The following is a 19459-nucleotide window of genomic DNA, read 5'->3' as shown; positions in this document are numbered from 1 at the left end:
TGTCATTTGGGTTGTTCTCAGGTACCTTGGTGTAACACCACCTTTTTTTTTGGTCTGTTCTCACTAGAGATGCTAGCCGTGTAGACGTCCCAAAGTTGACAATGACCTTGCCTCAGCCCCTGAGTTCCTCTTGTGAGAGAGCACTGTTTCTACTGCTTCTGGGCTGTGTGGTGTAGATTCTGCTTTGGGGGCTACTGCCTTTATTCCTTGGATCATATTTTTCTCACTGATCCAGAAGGAAGGTAATAAGAAAGCACTGAAGTTTATAAAATAAGTATGAATATATTTTATACTTCAAAGGTGCCTTTTTTGGGACTTGACAGTTTACAAGGAGAGTTGATGATGATTAGTTTATAATTCTAAGAAAACAAAGCGGGGAGTTAGACTTTCTTTAGATTAGCTGATAGGGAGCAATCTAGGAGTAGGCTTTATCCTAGCAGCATACCAACATCATTTATTTTTTTTTAATACAGCTTTCCGAATGTTATGATGACCATCCCAAAGTAGATATAAATACTCCAAAGTGGTGGGAGCATTTCTTAGCGGTTTCACTGAAATTTTCTCTAAGTGCTACTGAGTAGAGATATGCAGGAATAAGAATCATCTGTTTTATTGATTTGTTCTGTGACTTTGGGCTGGGACTGAATCTATCTTGAACATTCTTATGTTGTAGCACAGGGTAGATGCTTTAAAAATACCCCAAATGGAAGGCGCCTGGGTGGCTCAGTTGGTTAAGCTACCGACTTCCACTCAGGTCATGATCTCATGGTGGGAGAGTTCAAGCCCCGCATTGGGCTCTGTGCTGACAGCTCAGAGCCTGGAGCCTGCTTCTGATTCTGTGTCTCCCCCTCTCTCTACCCCTCCCCTGCTCATGCTCTGTGTCTCAGTAATAAATAAAATATTTTTTAAAAATACCCCAAATGGAGACGGAGTTGAACTGTCCCTGACCAAGCTCCCTAGCCACTGATGTGGAAATTAGTGAAGACTGATTGGGAAGTCCATATAGATGACTGAAAGAAGTTTTAAAACCAAATGCATTCGGGAGAGTGTATTAGTCCAGCATCTCCATAAACAGTGCTTTTAAAAGCACCTACTTCAACAGGAAAAGTGCCTTTGTCAGCCAGATTGCAGAACTTACAAAGAAAGAGAAGAGCCTATTTCTTTGTTGGAAAATAAGAACAATTTAACTTCTGGAAATGACTTCACAGCTTGGAGCCTAGCAATGCCTAGTTTGGATTAAACTGCCTATTAATTAAACTCAAATGATTAAACATTCATCACCTTGCATTGCACCTCTCAGAAAATAAAAACAAAACCAAAAAAAAAAAAAAATCCTGGGGTTTTGAGTGAGGAAAACAGTCACACCACAGACACACACACACACACACACACACACACACACAGCCTGTCTAAAGTGCACAGGGTTTACAAGGCCGAGAGCGATTGACAAACCCTGCTCGCGGGCCCAGCAGGCGCTGCGTCCCGGCGCGTTGGCAGTTGGCGACCCCCCTTGACTCCCCCTCTGCGGCGGGGCTCCCGGTGGCCTTTGGAGGCTCGGCGAGTCGGCTCCAAATGTTTTCCATATTTGTTCAGCCTCCGTAATTCGAATACCAGGGCAGGCTCAGCCCGCCCAGCGCCGCGCTCCGGGGCCCAGCGCGCTGCACACGCACCCACCCACCCACGCAGCGGCCATGGGCAAGGACAAGCAGCCCCGCGGCCAGCGCAGGCAGGGGGGGCCGGCCGCGGACGCCGCCGGACCCGACGACATGGGGCCGAAGACGGGCAAAAGGGCCCCCAAGGAGTGCGGGGAGGAGGAGGCCCGGACGTGCTGCGGCTGCCGGTTCCCGCTGCTGCTCGCGCTGCTGCAGCTGGCCCTGGGCATCGCCGTGACCGTGCTGGGCTTTCTCATGGCGAGCATCAGCTCCTCCCTGCTAGTCAGAGACACTCCATTTTGGGCTGGGATCATTGTAAGCATCAAGTCTGTTTTGCCTAAGCGCGTTTGCCAAACAGGAATGCACAGCAGCATGGTCGAGTCCAGACTAACCCAACTGCATGCGCCCTTCCCCAGCTCCACTCCTCTAACTCGCGCTCTGCTTGGTGACTGGTGCCTGCCACACTTGGTGTGCCTGGGGGCAAGGCTGGGCGCGGTGAGACTCGTGCCCCTCTTCCGCTTCTTGCTCCGACGGGCCTGCCTTTGACGTTCTGGAGCTGGCGAGGCGAGTCAGAGGCTGCTTATTTTGGTTAAGTTGGACATTCTCGATAACAACAGCAGATTCACTTCGGCTTTTTCCTCATCCTGGTCCCCCGGACCCCACCCTTGTCTCTAGATAAGTAACAGAAAGCGAAGTAAGTTCATCTCGTAAAAGCAGGTTTGGAGAAAGCCTGCGTTTGGGGTTGCCACGTTGGGTCGTATTGATTTAATTACTTTTATATTTTTACATTTGAGATTTCATGAGTAAGTTTTATAAAGAAATGTTTTAAGGCAGGATCTATGAATACAGCAAGCACAGCCTTACTCTACTGGAGTCTAAATAGGATAAACCCAGGGGCTGGCTGCCGCAGAAGTATATTTGGGACTCTGCTAATGGATGTACTGTTCTAAGCAGAACACTGGTCAGCTGTTGTGACTGAACGCACAGCATACTTGGCTTAATTAAATGGATTCTTTGATGTGAAATGGGTGCCATTTACTGAGCACCTAGTGTTGCCTGTCCTGCAAGGGGCCTTCCGTACTTTATTTCTAATCCCCACGTCATCCTTCTGAGACACTTACTATCATTTCATTTCTCAGATGAGAAAACTGAGGGCAGACTCACCCGGAGTCACAAGTTGGCAAATCAGCCAAGTTGATTCCTTCTTGCACCAGACCACACCTGCATTTTCCTCAGTGAGCCACGCTGCCACATTTATTTTGTGATTTTAATATTGTTAGAGTGCTTTGAGGCTTACTCAGATCTCTTTCACGTGCAGTCTTTTCTTTCATCCGTGAAACAACACTTTGAGGTGGGAACTGTTACCCTTCTTTGGACAGGAGGAAGCAGGCTAAGAGAAGCGAAGTGACAATCTCTAGGCCCAGAGATTAAAAGTGGCACAGCCAGGCGACACTAGAATGGATACTTCTGGCTCCTAGTTTCATACTGCGTCATGACTGCTATTACTGACCACAGGAACTAGAACTCATAAAACTACCCTCAAAATAATTTTGTATCAGGGACAGATGTTAAAAACACCTAATAAATATGCATCGATGCAGGTATTTCCTAATTAAGATTATTTGAACTCACAAATTCTTGCAGAGTAATTTAAAACTTCTAATTTGTGTACTACAAATTCCCATGAAATTATCATGATTGGAGTTTTCTAAATCAAGTAATTTTAAAAATAGCTTTTCACTAAGATATACTGGGTATTTTAGTCACCTAAGTGACTGTCAACCAACTCAGGGGAAAAAGTCTGTCCTTTAAGGCTAGGCGAATTAAAAGAAAGAAGGAATGAGGCTCCTTCATTCAGTGGTTTTGATGTCATTTCTAAGTGTGTTTTCTATCCTTTCTCTATTTCAACTTTAAAAAGCTCAGCACTAAAAAACCAAATTAGACGCGAAAAAAGCGTCCCGATGTTTAAGGCATGGCCATGCGAATCGTGCAATTCTGAAGTTTCATGGGCTCCTATTAGAAGCATCACATGCTCCTAATTGCCTTGGAAGCTCCCTGGGTGTGATACAAAGAACATTGTATACGGCCAGGTCTCTGTTCTTTCCAGTTTTCTGGTTTATAATCTAGGATCCATTTGAAGTTTGCTCGTAGTGTGTAGGCCTGATGATACCTGTAATCTTAGGCTTTCTTTCAACAGAGAATCTATAGAGAAAAAAGCAGTCAGTGGAGATGCCCTGAGACAAGTTGAGGAGGGTCTCCTGGAGTTAGGCGAGGAGAAACTCTCATCCCGGCTGGGCCAGAGTCCCGGGCTCCCACAGACACCGTGCTTATGAGCCTCATCTCCCTGTGTGTGGCTGGTCACGGGCACTCGTCCAGACTTTCAGGGAAGGGAAAAGACAGGGAGGCAAAAGTGTAAACACTGCTCCTGGTACTGAGCCCCAACTTGGCCATTATTTTCTAAATAACTTGGGGCAAGTTATTTAATCTCTCTAGGCTTCCATTTCTTCATTGAAATCAGAATGGTAACAATAGTTCCTACCTCTTAGGGTTGTTGTGAGAATTAAATAAATGAATACAAGTCCTAATAGTTAGAGCAGTGCTGGCTAGTGGTAAGCATTCAGGAGTGAATTAGCTCTTTTTATTAGCAATCAGAGAAGCAATCACTGGTAGTGGGAATCACTTTTCAAATTAGAAGCGGCTCTATTTTATCTCCAGTCTTGTGGAACAGTTATTTTAGACTTGCTACATTTCCTAGACCAGTTGAACCCTGAAGGAGATGTCAATTTGATTCTCAAAATTTCTCTGTTCATAGCCAAGTTACTGTGAGCAATCTTATGGTATTAGATTAGTCAGTACTTTCTAGATCTCTCTGGAGGTTTATAACAATTAACCTGGAGGAAAAAGACCTCCTCAGGGTCATTTTCCCTAGGGATATGGAGTGACTGTGGTCTGGGATATCCTCCAGGAAATACTGAAACATTTGCACACTTTAGGATATCTGCGAGACCAAAGCAATACAGGTCAATCCCTGGGGCTGAGGCAAAGTCAAACCCACTTCTATAATTTAGGCTGCATTCAAGCAGGGCACCCAGACTGTACACCCACCCCATCAACAGCTTTAATGCTTCACTCTTCTGTTTCTCTTTATACTGGTTGCGTCTCCTCTTACCATATAGTACTTACTTAATTTTACAAAGGTTACTATCGTATTACTTTAGGATTTGGCGACAGCCATTCTCATCGTAGAATCTGGGTAGGTAAGTGAATCCATTCAGGTGACTTCTCATTGACCAATGTCTGGGTAACTTGATGAATATTCAGTGAACTTCTGGTTATAAACTGAAGTCTGTCCATCTATGATCAGAGATTTATGTCCAGTGGAATTTTAGGAAAACAAATAGGTCATTTCTTACCTACCCATAAATGTGACTTTCCTCATCCTCCATCAGAGAGATGACTGAAGTCTTTTTACTTCAGTTACAAACGATTCTTGTAAAGGAAAAAAATGGAATGGAGCCACTATTGAGACTATGTAACCTGTAAAAGTGCCATTCTTCTCTCAAAATTCTTTATAAATGGTTGGAGGGTTGTAAGTCACACCGCAATGAGAATACAAAGTGAAACAGGGTCTTTGAGGATGAACTTGGCTAGAGGCAGGGAATCCTAGGAAATAAAAGTTTGCTCTGCATTTTATTCTACTAATGGCTTGAGTAGTTGGGTCAAATAGGCATTCAGGTGTGTTCATCATTCCAGAATCCTTATTGATAAAAAAGAAAAAAAACCACATATGCATTGAAGGGATCTAAGAACTTTGAGGCCTTTACTTAACTTCTTACTCAAATGAACATAATTTGGCTTCAGTCAAGTGTAACATATTTGAACTCTGGCTTATTTTTCTTCATTCAGTAACATTTGTTGGAGGTGTCTGCTGTGCTAGGCATTGGTTTAAAAATAATAAATCATATACCAGGAGGAGATCTCTAGAGATCCTGATGGACATGTGCCCTTATCACATCTGACAGTAATGAATACTTCCGATTAGAAAATTTAACCTACACAAATATTTTTAAAGCCCATTTACCTTTCAAAGTATTTCACTTATGGTGATTTATTTGCTTTGGCATCTCTACGCCGAAGTCAATTTAAGAGCAAACTCTTGCCTCTCATCCCCAATGGGGATGCATAGTATTTGTTAGTCTCTTGGCCCTTGTAGGGAATATTCCCAAAGAAAGTGGGAATTTGCATTATTGTGGTTTTTAGCTTTCCTCACACCTTCTCCATTGTACCCATACCACACTCAGAATAAAAACCCTGAGATATATACCACATTAATCACATTGGAAAGTTTAAGGAACGGGCTTAAAATGGAGGGAAGAATATTTCTTTTCTTTAATGTCATTCATAAAGCTCAGTGTATGAATCTGGAATGATTAAAAGTCCTGTCAAGAATTTCAATAGCAGTTTTCATATGTTAACTTACTCTAAGGAATTCAAAAATGCAGGTGTATTCCGATTTTTAAAATCTATTTTTAACCCTTGCTTAATGGAATGAAAAATTAGGTGGTTATTTATTTTAAAACAGAATAGATCCTGAAATGTACAAGTAGGTATATGACATATAGCAAGTAAGGAACAGATAATATTATCCATAATTTATAAGTAGAAAAACTGAGACATGGTGATTTGGCTAAATGATTTGATCATGGTTATAGGAGAAACTGAAGGTGAGGAAGGTTTGGCATTTGGATTTTGGACAGACCCTGAAAAAAATCAAGAAACTAAAAATGGTGTCAGTTTTCCATTTAAGTATATTGACATTTGAGAAATTTAATCTGAAATTATGTTTTTAAGAAAACATTACAGGGGCGCCTGGGTGGCTCAGTCGGTTAAACACCGACTTCAGCTCAGGTCACGATCTCACGGTCTGTGAGTTCGAGCCCCGCATCGGGCTCTGGGCTGATGGTTCAGAGCCTGGAGCCTGCTTCCGGTTCTGTGTCTCCCTCTCTCTCTGCCCCTCCCCCGTTCATGCTGTGTCTCTCTCTGTCTCAAAAATAAATAAACGTTAAAAAAAATTTTTTTTTAAATAAAAAATAAAAAAGAAAATTAAAAAAAATTAAAAAAAAAAAAAGAAAACATTACATAATAATACATTGTTTTTCACATTGGAACTTGATATGCTTCCAAGATCTAATGTTGTACCTCTGGCACCACTGGGAAATAATTTTTATTATAGCAACTGTCATAGGATTGTTAGAAACTGAGGAATGATAATTACATGGCCTAACTCTGTTTCCACTGAGTGTATATAATAAATAATGGTAGGAAAATTATCTTCTAGGTATGTGAAGTTCTCCTAGTAAGTATGAAAAATGGAATACCACTGAATTAATTTGGCAAAAGAAATTAATTTAAATAAGTATATGAAAATAATGGAATATTTGAGAATTTGGTGACCTGTTTCCTGAAAGGATCTTGGAATAAAGAATAAGGAAGGTTAAGATTGGACAGAATCATTAGGAGAAATATATTTTCAAGGCTGCAGCTAGCCTCATACTAAGCCACACATGCGAAGGCCAAGGAGGTGTGTATTTAATGAGGAAGTTATCCCTGGATCTTCTTTCTCTTTTTAAAATAAGGAGGAGAAGTGATCGGCCCTGATATTTTTAAATCCTGTAGTGTGGATATATTCAACTTAGAAATTTAACCTCTGGAAACTTTTGAGGTATCAGTCATCATTTGGTTTTATTTTTTATGGCAGAAATACTAGTGCATAGGATTTGGGGGGTAATCAAATAAAGATAAAGCAGTTTATTCTCTTTAAGTATGGCGCATGTCCATGGGACTCCTACGTAGCATATCCCTAGACACAAGACGGGTACCCATTCAGTGTTGAATTGAACTCTGTCTATACCACACTTCCCATTATCATAGTTTCTGCTTAAACTTGTGAAAACACATTTTTTAAACCATGGTTTGAGGCATGATATATAGCTGTGTTTTACAGTACCAATTTAAGTTTATTGATAACACTTTGAAGAACGATGAGGTAATAATAAGGAATGTGTTATTCCTGCATTTTGGGCTCCTAGGTTCCAGAAATATCCAGGATACACTAACTTAGCATTTGTGAGATGTTTAATTCTGTGTTATAAAATAACTACAGGATTAAAAAAAAGAGGAAAAAGAGGTCGTTTGACTTATTTCACATTTCTTTAAGCAGAATAAATGAGGGCAAATTAGGATTGACGTGGCTGAATGCTGATGTCTTCCTTATACACAGAAAGCAATGGCATAGGTTTCCCCAATTTAGTCCAAGAGTTTTGTAGTTTGCCAGTATGATAATCCACTTTGAATTTGTTCTGAGTAAGTGGATGTTTTCTAGTTTTTCTCTTGCCTTTAGCCTTGTCTGTGCATTTCTACAAAGGGTATTCTATAACTGGGTCCACCTACCAGTGTTTCACCCTAAAGGGTTAGCATCAACATTAAAGGCTCTGTGAAGAGCTCACTATACATATATCTGTGTTGCTGGAGGAAAGGAATGGAATCTAGTCATTAAACTTTAATTAGATATCATTTTGTTGCAAACTACAGTTCATTTTTAGGGCCTAGATCCTGGCAAACTAGAGAAATGCTGATCAAAAGGGCCCATCAGAATCTAGAGCTGGAGGGAACCTCATGATGTCATATTTTAACTCTAGTTATTTCTCGCTGTGAATATTTAAGTCCAGGTTTGTTACTATGAGTTCATAAGCTCAAGGTGAACTTTTTTTTTTTTTTTAAAGTGGATGTTGGTAACAGTGTTTATAACACAAACTATATAAAAGCCTATTTCAGAGGCACATCCTCTTTCAGATGTTTTGGATGCCACCTCACATCTCAGTGTATTGAGATAAAACTTGGCAGGAGTAGCGGATGCCTGAGCAATGCAGCTCACTGGATCACCCTGGTTAATTTTAACGTTTATTTATTTCTGAGACAGAGAGAGACAGAGCATGAACGGGGGAGGGGCAGAGAGAGAGGGAGACACAGAATCGGAAACAGGCTCCAGGCTCCGAGCCATCAGCCCAGAGCCTGACGCGGGGCTCGAACTCGCGGACCGCGAGGTCGTGACCTGAGCTGAAGTCGGACGCTTAACCGACTGCGCCACCCAGGCGCCCCCACTCTGGTTAATTTTAACATTCATATGTGTATACCTACATGTATGGCAATAACCAAAACACATTGTTCTTTCTGTCTTAGTCTGCTCCAGCAGCCTCTGTTCAGGTCTCTCTTCCTGGCTTGCAGACGGCAGCTTTCTCACTGTCTGCTTCCATAAGCTTCCCTCTGTGCCTGTGCCTGTGCCTGGAGAGAGAAAAAGATCTTTCTCTCTCTCTCTCTCTCTCTTCCTCTTATAAGACCACCAGTCCTATTGGATTAGGACCTCACCCTTATGACTTCACGTAACCTTAATTACTTCCTAAAAGCCCTAGCTCCAAATTCAGTCCCCTTGGGGCTTAAACATAGGAATTTGGGGAGGACATAATTCAGCGGATAGCACTTTCAGTGAAGGATCAAAGTTCATACAAGCACCTCAGTGTTTTTTAATCTCATTTGCCAGCTTATTCATAATGGCCCTATGACTTCCACTGGAACAGACAGAAGTGTGAATGTTTCTGATGAGAATTCTGAGCCAGTAAACTGCTATGTGGTGGTGCAACAGGGTGGTGTGGCTCTGTGCGCATGCCAGGAGTGAGACATATGGAGGAGGTTGTTTTTTCTGCGTTTACAGATTGCTGCTTTTGTCAAATTTCTGTAGAAGTCAAGTGCAGTAGATTCAGCCAGTGCCTACAATTCTCAGGGTAGCTTAAGCATTTCATTTGCCACCAGCTCTTTAAAGCTTAGGAATCACTGTTTGGTAAATTTCTGCCTTACTTTTCTGTCCCAGGAGTGACTCGATAGCAGGATCTAGTGAAAAGACACCTTGGCTTCAGAGGCAATGAAATGAGGGTGGTTGGCGGAGCATTGGTCATTGTCCTCTGATGGGCAGTGAACTCATGCTCAGTGTTTCTAGAACCCAAGGGAAGTCACCTCTCAGGTATTTATACTATGCAGCTGTTGTTTTCATTTTTTTTTTCTTTTTTTAAAAGTTTTAAAAATGTTTATTTATTTTTGAAAGAGACAGAGACAGAGACAGAGTGTGAGCTGGGGAGAGGCAGAGAGAGAGGGAGACACAGAATCCAAAGCAGGCTCCAGGCTCTGAGCTGTCAGCACAGAGCCTGACATGGGGCTGGAACCCATGATCCATGAGATCGGCATGACCTGAGACAAGTTGGACGCTCAATCAACTGAGCCACCCAGGTGCCCCTGTTGTTTTCATTTTTGACGATGGTTCTGAAAATTACCAGATTATCAGTGTTTGTTCTGTGGAACAGGTCAGAATAAAACCAGGGAGATGTTTCCACCTTGGGTCTCCTGATGTAACAGTCTAGGAGCCTGTGTCTCCTTAGTAGATCCACCCCACCCAGGGGGGATACCTTGACATACCTTCTCATAGGATCCTATGTGTCTAGCTTAGAAATCCTAAACTAGGCTCTGCTTTTCTTTATCAAGTGCTGCACAACCCAAACCATCCCAGAGGGAAAGACGAGAGTAGACTACCTCGAACTGTCCGGTATGCCTCCTTTCAATAGTTGGTCCAATCCCAGGCCCAGATGAGGAGCACACACAAGGCACGGTCCTTGTTCCAGGGCCCCCCTGCAATATCTCAGCTTTGATCTCGGAGCCTATTTGAAGTTGACACCATTCTAACCTTGCTAGAGCCACGTCCCCTGCCTCACAGCCATGGGCGTGTTCCAGCGCTGTGTTCCCTGGGTGCCGGCAAAAAGCCAGTAAGTGACTGGACACTGGAAAGCAAAGTGTTTGCTCACAAACAGCATTCTCAGATGCTGCTGAAGTTCTGGTGGGGCCTGCTTCTATTGTTGCAGAAATGAGCAGCTCTCCGCCCTGGCTGGGAGAGGCTGCGAGAAACATCAAGGATGCTGTTTTAGTGGCATCCCACTCAACTGTTGTTTTGAAAGTGTTTGATTCAGCATTCATTGTAACGAGCCAGTAAAAAACCCTTTAGGATAGGTTATTATCAAGGCCTCTCTCTTGTGCGGAAGATAATGACAGGTGACAAGAAGAGAGGGGGGATTGCTAATGTGCTAACTAGACCCTGACTAGGGAGAGAATTTTGGCTGTATTACTAGGGGCAAAAAAAAAATAACACCAGCTTCTTTCTAAAGTATCAGGTGTGGCACACCTATCAGGCCGTTAGGCTCAGGCTCAATCTTATCTCACATTTAGCTGTGCCAGGAACGCTATGAAGGAAGGAGGCCTTTTCCAAGATAAGGGAAATAGCAGTTCAGTCTTCATCATTTCTGTTGGAGAGCAGAACGAGCTGCTCACTTAGGGAGAATCCGGAGTTTCCATCCCTCTCTCAGGGAAAGGGTGGAGTGTCTAAGGCAATGAAAAAGCAGATCGGGTCTCCATAAGGTGAAGACATTGTAATCGATGGAAAATACTTTCTCCAGGACTGCATATAGATGAATGGCAGAATCCAGCCATTTTACTTTACAGGTTACACGTTCACTAAGTTTATGCGTTTCTCTCCTGCAGTCAGCTAGTCAGATTCTGGAACAGAAGGATCAAACCCACGCAGGCTGGCTTTGCTTCATAGTCTTTTCGTGAACAAGTAGTTCGGGACGCCTATTAAAGCGTTTTGATCTGAGTTAAGGGCTCTGAGACCAAATAGATTTTTTTTTAGATGAACATAGGGTGACCGTAACTATTGTGTTAGAGAACCCTCAATAAATAATTCTCATTCAGTCGCCGAATCTAGTGCGTCACAAATTTTTCCACCTCGAGACCTCCCTGAGGCCTCGCTCCCCTTCTGCCTGTCCTCACACACATCACAAAAAGCTCAGTGTCTAGCTAACCCATGTTGCCATGGAAGGGAACAGGAGAAATGCTAGTGAGGCTGCAGGCTGCTTGGGGACACTGACCTCTTCATTTTGAAAAGGACAAAACACTTTACAAAGGATAAATAATATTACTATATATCACTTAATGTTACATTATAGCCTGTTTTTTTTTTTTTTTTAACGTGCTCTCAATTAGAAAACCCACTTGATAATATTTTTTGGAGGTTGAACAGAATGGTCTCATTTACACTCTTGTTACAATGTTACATAATTGAATTTATATTGATTTACTGTATAATTTCTATATACTGTATCATTTCATAACTTTTTATTTATTGTACTATTTCAGATATATGAACCCAGAGATGTCAATATAGAATTATTTCTGCAATCATTTCTAAAGTGGGACCTAATTTGAGAACCTACTTAATTATGGCTGAGTAATAAAATCCAGCCTATAACTATACCACAGGAGTAGGCAAAATTCACATTTATAAGATTCCTTTCCCTTCTGAGGACTTGAAAAATCCCAGAGTGAAACAAATGAAGTATAGGTTGTTAACTTTTCCCACAAATATGTAGCAGTTCTGTCCCTCCTGTTGATTAATGGGAGATGCTAGAACACAAACTTTGTTTCTCTTACATTCTTTGAAAATGGTTAGTTTTGCAAACGCAGGTGTATATTGAATATATTGGCAATTCATTTCTGATAAACCAAGAAAGTGAGTTAGGTGGTGGGTAAGAACAGAAACAAAAGCCTATATAAGAAAGATACTTCCTAATAAAGGCTTCACCTCTTAGGCTGCCTTGGTCTTTCCATATGCCAGGGACAGTGCCAGCAGGAGCTCAGTGTCCAGGAGAGGACACACGTACAACCAGCTACAATACAGTTTAAAAACCCTAGTGCAAGAGTGGTACCCTGATGAAGATAGCACAGTGGAGGCTGTGATGAACCCTGCCCAGAGAGGATCAGAAAAGTCAAGGAGAGGGGGTCTGAAATTGCAGAATGGGCATCAGCTTTGGAATGAAACAAATGTGGGTAGAATCCTAGCTCTATCAATTGGTAACGATTTCCAAAAATTTTTTATTTTACTCCTTACTTTCATTTTTGTGTGGGTTTAAATAAGTACAAGAGGCTCTATGCAATTCTATGATTATTTTTTAATTACAAAAACTTTCACGCATATAATGGCATATAGAGTATAGTAAGACAATCACCTGCTTATACCTAGATTTATCATTTTAATATTTTCTCATTAATTGTCTTAGTATTTTTTAAGAAATAAAACATTACAATACATTGACATCACCTGTTTGTTTTCTTAGTCATATTCTCCGACCCCACCCTCCTTCTCCTGAGTTATCTACTCTCCTGAATTTGATGTTTATCACGCCTATGTGTGTTTTCATACTTTCATATAAGTATATAACCACAATCAATAATTGTGTTTTATGTTTTAAATTTTATATAAATGGTGACACGGCATCATTTTTGCTCAATATTGTTTTTGAGATTAATTTATAATAGTACATAGATACCATTCATTCACTTTTGCTATGCTATATTTCATTATATGAATATACAACAATTTATTTATTCTGTTGATGAGATATTAGGTTATTTTCAAAACTGATTTTTTTTTTTTTTTTTTTTTGCAATTACAAAGTGTTGCAATGGACATTCTTTTCCATGGCTCCCTATGCACGTATTTCAAAGATTCTTTAGGGCACATTCCTAGGAATTGAATTATTGGATTATAAGATATAGACATCTTCAACTTACTGGCTATCACCAGTCAGGGCCACAAAGCCACAGGTGTATGAATTTATACTCCCACCAGCAGTAAATTAGAATTCCCACCAATCTACAACTTGTCAACATTAGTTACTGTCAGACCATTAAAATTTTTACCTATCTTATTTGTGTGCAATATCTTGGGTTTTGTTTTGTTTTGTTTTAAGTAGGCTTCACATCCAGCATGGAGCTCACTGTGGGGCTTGAACTCATGACCATGAGATCAAGACCTGAGCTGTGTTTTGTTTTAAGTAGGCTTCACATCCAGCATGGAGCTCACTGTGGGGCTTGAACTCATGACCATGAGATCAAGACCTGAGCTGGGATCAAGAGGTGGTTGTTCAACTGACTAAGCCACCTAGGCACCCCCATGCAATTTCTTGTTTTAATTTATGTTTTTCTGATTACTATGGTAGTTGAATGTATTTTAATGTTTACTGGCCATTTTATTTGTTTTCTAGTGTTTATTTACTCAACAAATATTTTCTATGAGTTGTCTCTTACTCATTGATTTATAGAATTTCTTTTCTTTGTTATTTAACCTTTGTGTTTTAGCTACTGGCAATATCTTCTCTTTTTGGTACCATGTCTTTTATCCTTGTTTATGGTGCCTTTGTTGCGAATAAGGTTTAATTTTTTTTTTAACGTTTTTATTTATTTTTGAGACAGAGAGAGACACAGCATGAACGGGGGAGGGGCAGAGAGAGAGGGAGACACAGAATCGGAAGCAGGCTCCAGGCTCTGAGCCATCAGCCCAGAGCCCGACGCGGGGCTCGAACCCGCGGACCGCGAGATCGTGACCTGAGCTGAAGTCGGACGCTTAACCGACTGAGCCACCCAGGTGGCCCTATGAATAAGGTTTAATTTTAACATACCTATATTTATCAATATTTTTTTATGGTATGTGCTTTGATATATGTTAAGTCTCTCTCTACTCCAGGTCACAAAGACATTTTTCTAGACTGTGTTCCAAAAATGTTGAAGGTTTGCTTTCGTATTTATATCTTTAACCTAATGTGTCCTAACTTTTTTGCATGAGATGTGAGGTAGTGTCCAGTTTTTCTCATACAAGTGATTAATTGTTTCAGTACTATGTAGTGAATAATTGATCCTTTCCAAACTGAAATGCTATGGCCATTTATCATCTATCAAGTTTCCATATTAGATTGAGAATTGTGTCCGTAAGTCTCTTTAATTTCGTCATTTTATTTGTCATTCACTATGCCGATACCACAATGTTTATTTTTTTTAATTTTTTTTTTCAATGTTTTTTATTTATTTTTGGGACAGAGAGAGACAGAGCATGAACGGGGGAGGGGCAGAGAGAGGGAGACACAGAATCGGAAACAGGCTCCAGGCTCCGAGCCATCAGCCCAGAGCCCGACTTGGGGCTCGAACTCACGGACCGCGAGATCGTGACCTGGCTGAAGTCGGACGCTTAACCGACTGCGCCACCCAGGCGCCCCAACACAATGTTTAAATTAACAGCACTACAGCGCACCTTGTGATGAAGATGGTAGCATAAGCAGCTCACCTGTACCCATCCCCAGTCCCATCTTAGTTTTCAAAATTGTCTTGGTGAGACTTAGCCACATTCTCTTCCATATACATGTCAGAACTGGCTTCTTTTGGGGCGCCTGGGTGGCGCAGTCGGTTAGGCGTCCGACTTCAGCCAGGTCACGATCTCGCGGTCCGTGAGTTCGAGCCCCGCGTCGGGCTCTGGGCTGATGGCTCGGAGCCTGGAGCCTGTTTCCGATTCTGTGTCTCCCTTTCTCTCTGCCCCTCCCCCGTTCATGCTCTGTCTGTCTCTCTCTGTCCCAAAAAAAATAAATAAAAAACGTTGGAAAAAAAAAAATTAAAAAAAAATTAAAAAAAAAAAAAGAACTGGCTTCTTTTGAAGTTTCAAGAAAAATCCTTTTGGTATTTTCATTTGATTGATTCATGTACTTTCTCTACGTGAGCAAAGATTCTCTCTCCATTTATCTGATGTTCTACAGTTTAGCTACAGTGTGTCCAAATGTGGATTTTCTTTCTGTTTTTCCTGTTGGAGACTTGTTATGTTTCCTGGAGCGAAGATTTTTGCATTTTCATCAATTCTGAAAAACATTTCTGAATATTTTAAATATTTGAAAAAATTTATTTATTTATTTTTTGTTTATTTATTTCAAATAATCTCTCTCTCTCTCTCTCTCTCTCTCTCTCTCTCTAGTCTCTCCATTTGAAACTACTATTAGAGATACGTTTGGACCTCCTATTTTGTCTTCATGTTTCTTACCCTCTCTGCTGCATTTCCTGTCTATCTCCTGTTCTGTATTTTGGGTTATTCCTTCAGATCTATCTTCTAGTTCACTATTCCCCTTTTCAGTTGGGTTTAATCTACTACATAGAGTTTTTAATTCCAATGATTTTTTTTCATTCTAGAACTTGTCTTTTGTTTTCATTGATGTTTTATTTTTTAATATATCCCTGGTGTTTTTAAAGTGCCCTGTTCTTTATTCACGTTTTCAGTTTCTTCTTTCATGGTTTCAGTTATTTTGAGTGTGCTTTTTTGTTTTTTGTTTTTAATTTAATTTTGAGAGAGAGAGAGAGAGCACGAGTGGGGGAGAGGCAGAGAGAAGGGGGCACAGAGGATACAAAGTGGCTCCGCACTGACAGCGGTGAGCCTGATGTGGGGCTCGAACTCACGAACCTTGAGATCATGACCTCAGCTGAAGTCAGTCGCTCAACTGATTGCACCACCCAGGTGCCCCAAATGTACTTTTTCTATAGGCTTGCTTTAGTTCCATTATTTGAAATTCACAAAGTTTAATTCTTAGAGAGAGAGTGTGTATCTTTGTGTGCACACATAAACTTAATGCATACAGTGCCGGCCTTCACTAATGAATTGATTGTTTATGGGATTGCTATAGTTGGTTTGTGAGTTCATTTTCCAAGAGGCTTTCTTTATATGTAATAATTTGCTGTGGCCTATTTGAGGGTGTAACCCTTCAAGATGGTTTCTCTTTCCAGGTGCCCCAGTGCTATTATGAGCCACTTTTTTTTTCTTAACCTATTTATTATGGAAAGTTTCAAGCATACAAAAAAAGTAGATCAAATATTATAATGGACACCTGTGTTCCCATCACCCAGCTTCAATAATTATTAACTCATGATCAATCTTGCTTCATTTATATGCTCTGAAACTCCACACCCACACACCACATATTGGTTTATTTGAAGTAAATCCCAGATATTATATCATTTCATCCATAAATACTTCATATGTAAGTCAAAAGATGAAGACTAAAAATAATCAAAATACTAATCATCCCTAACAAGTTAACAATTTCTTAGTAGAATCAAATCAGTGCTCAAATATCCACGATTAACTCATGAATATTTCTTCAGTGTCAGAATCAGGATCCCAATAAGATCTATACATTGCAATTAGTTTATGTATTTCTTATGTTTCCTTTATTCAAAGACTTACCCTTTCTCTCTCTTTTATATCATGTCTCTCTCTCTCACCCCTCCCCTTCCTCTTTCTGTCCTCCTCACAATTTTTTGTTGAAAAAAATCAAGTTTTTTTTTTTTTTCAGGACTGCTTTCATGTTACTTTCTCAAAACCTCCACCTCCACCTCCACCATCAGCCAAGACAACAGTTTTCTTGATGACTTCCAGTGCTAGTGGGTTCATTATTTTTGAGTCATGTAAGGGCGTAGCCATTTGAGGGGCCTACCTTTACGCCACGGTCTTAGCTCCATCTCTTAGCCTGTGGAAGCTCAGAGCATTTTAATGTATTTCACAGCTAGAAGAGTTTCATATAAGTTAGGCTTTAATATTATGCAGAAATAAAACCTCCTGATGTTTAAAAAAGTCTTTGGATCAACTTGCAGATTTCTTAACCTCTCTCAGTCACAATTTTCTATAAGACGGAGCAGTATTTTTTACTTATTGCATTGTTTTACGGAATAAATGAGCAAATATATACAGTAAGTAATGAACGAAACATACTCTGTCTGGGTAGAGGAGATTTTTGAGCAGGGTTTGAAGAATGAATATTACTGGATGCAAAATAATTAAAGGAGAAGTACTGTACCAAGAGGGATGGAAAAGTAAAAGGGCATTTTAGGTGAAAGGCACAATTCATGTCCTAAACCTAGTTTTCATCCACAACCAACTTTATTGCTTCACGATTCTGTTGTTTGTGCTCGTTTAGTTTTTTGAGGATGTAATTGCAAAAATTCCCAGTAGTTACTATCAAATATGAATGTTAACATAGATACACAAATCTGTTAGAATACTAAAATAAGACCCAAACCAAAGGGATTCTACTTGAATGTTTCCATGATAAGTCATACATTACGATAGTTGTTGGATTTGTCTTCTGTTTTCTCTGTGTTGATACAACACTCAGTTGTGAGATTCACTGGTCTAAAATGAGCTATTTGCAATAATCTTTAGACAAGGTTTTTGGAACTTATGAATTGTAGCAATTTCATGCTGGCACATCTCTCAAAGATTTCCCTAGCTTTCCAGCCTTAAATTGGCAGGGACATCAAGGAAAGCACACTATATCCATAGGATTTGGGGGATTCATGCTCCCTTCATCCAGCTGCTGATCACAAATTTCAACTCCTTTTTATCAGTTCCGTCAGGATAGTTTTCTGTTATCTTACAAAGCAACAAATGAGCTACAAGTGAACATCTGCAAAGCACAATGTGTGCTGAGAAATAAGGCAGTCACTTGACAGGCACATTTTCCTTTCTGCTCTTTCTGTGCTGGCACAACAGATGTGGCTAAACTACACAGAAATACAATTACAAGGCAGCACTGGCTAGGAAAATTAAAGATATATATATATATATATATATATATATATATGTATATTATATACAAATATATACAATATATGTAAATGTACATAATTATATATATATATATATGTACATATATATATATTTCTTGCAATCAGATAGTTTGAAATCATTATAAAGGAAGCCACCACTTTGAATTATAAAGGATATATCCTACCATGGGAAAGATTTCAGCCTGGTATGTAACTGCTCTTTACTATTCCCTACTTCTTTACCAACCAATGAGAGCTTTTATCGCAACAGAGAAGGTGAATCTGTCTCATCACTGATGATTACATGAGCAATGATTGCCTTTAGAATGGCCTCATTACTTCTTAGAAATCTTGTTTCTACAAGTTATTTTCCAAAGAAATCTAGATTGAGCCAAGTTCTCGGTGATGAAAGGCCTGCTTTGTTTTTCAACTCAATCCATTACCACATAAATTATTTATCTTGATTCAATTTCAGTATCGTTGCACACCATATATGAAAAGTCTATACATATATTTACAGTAATTCAGACATGGACTTGTCAAGTATCAATTCCTCAGTCAAATATAATAATAAAGGGGAGAAAAAGACTGAGTGCATATTACAGATGGGCTAAACTCAGGTGTGATGGAGCAAGTGTCATTTGTCTTTAGACTCTGAAAAGAAATAATATTCTGTGATAGAACTGGTTATCTAGAATTGCCTTTTCACAGAGAGATTTTGACCTGGATCATGACCTGAGCCGAAATCGAGTCAGACACTTAACTGACTGAGCCACCCAGGCACCCCATCTACTGAGCTTCTTTTAAAACTAATCTCTTAGGTTGTCTTTGCAAAGCAAATATTGCAAATTGTTCCCCCCAACCCCCACAGGAGGATGGGGAAATGCATCCATGACAGTGTGTGCTGTAACCCAAACTCTACCCAGGGTAAGCAGAATTTAGTCCTTGAATTACGAGAGTATTTCTTGACTAATGCTGTCCATTGACTATTTTTACTCTAAGGAAAAAACAAAAATGAAAAGCATAAAACAGTGAAACTCTGGGTTTGGAGATTCCTAAGGCCAATGAAAAGGCATTGAATCCCTTTCTGATGTATGATGAGCCAAAGAAAATTCTCCTTAGCAAAAGTTGCTAGACATAAAAAGTTGTTGCTAGCTATAGTTTTGTTTTAAGTGGAAAAGAAGCTACTACTTCACACTTGGTTTAATAAAAACCAAGATTTTTTTTTTCAAATTTATAAT

At 40.1% G+C, this 19459-nt stretch overlaps 1 protein-coding gene across 2 annotated transcripts in view; it reads left to right on the top strand.

Annotated features, from left to right (window-relative positions):
- The first annotated feature begins 1509 nt into the window (after positions 1–1509).
- Positions 1510–19459, top strand: part of SSPN (sarcospan) — a 36842-nt gene continuing 18892 nt past the window's right edge. Inside the window, exon 1 of one of the 2 annotated variants that reach the window (XM_058743299.1) lies at positions 1510–1967. In XM_058743299.1, coding sequence (XP_058599282.1) covers positions 1692–1967 — 276 coding nt within the window. In that variant the 5' untranslated portion in view covers positions 1510–1691. The remainder of the gene's footprint in view (positions 1968–19459) is intronic. The other variant, XM_058743298.1, reaches the window with a different exon arrangement.

The sequence above is a fragment of the Neofelis nebulosa genome, chromosome 8 (genome assembly GCF_028018385.1).
Source record: "Neofelis nebulosa isolate mNeoNeb1 chromosome 8, mNeoNeb1.pri, whole genome shotgun sequence".
NCBI classification, from domain to species: Eukaryota; Metazoa; Chordata; class Mammalia; order Carnivora; family Felidae; genus Neofelis; species Neofelis nebulosa.
Note: the sequence above shows the minus strand (reverse complement) of the source record. Positions and strands in the feature narration are given on the sequence as shown.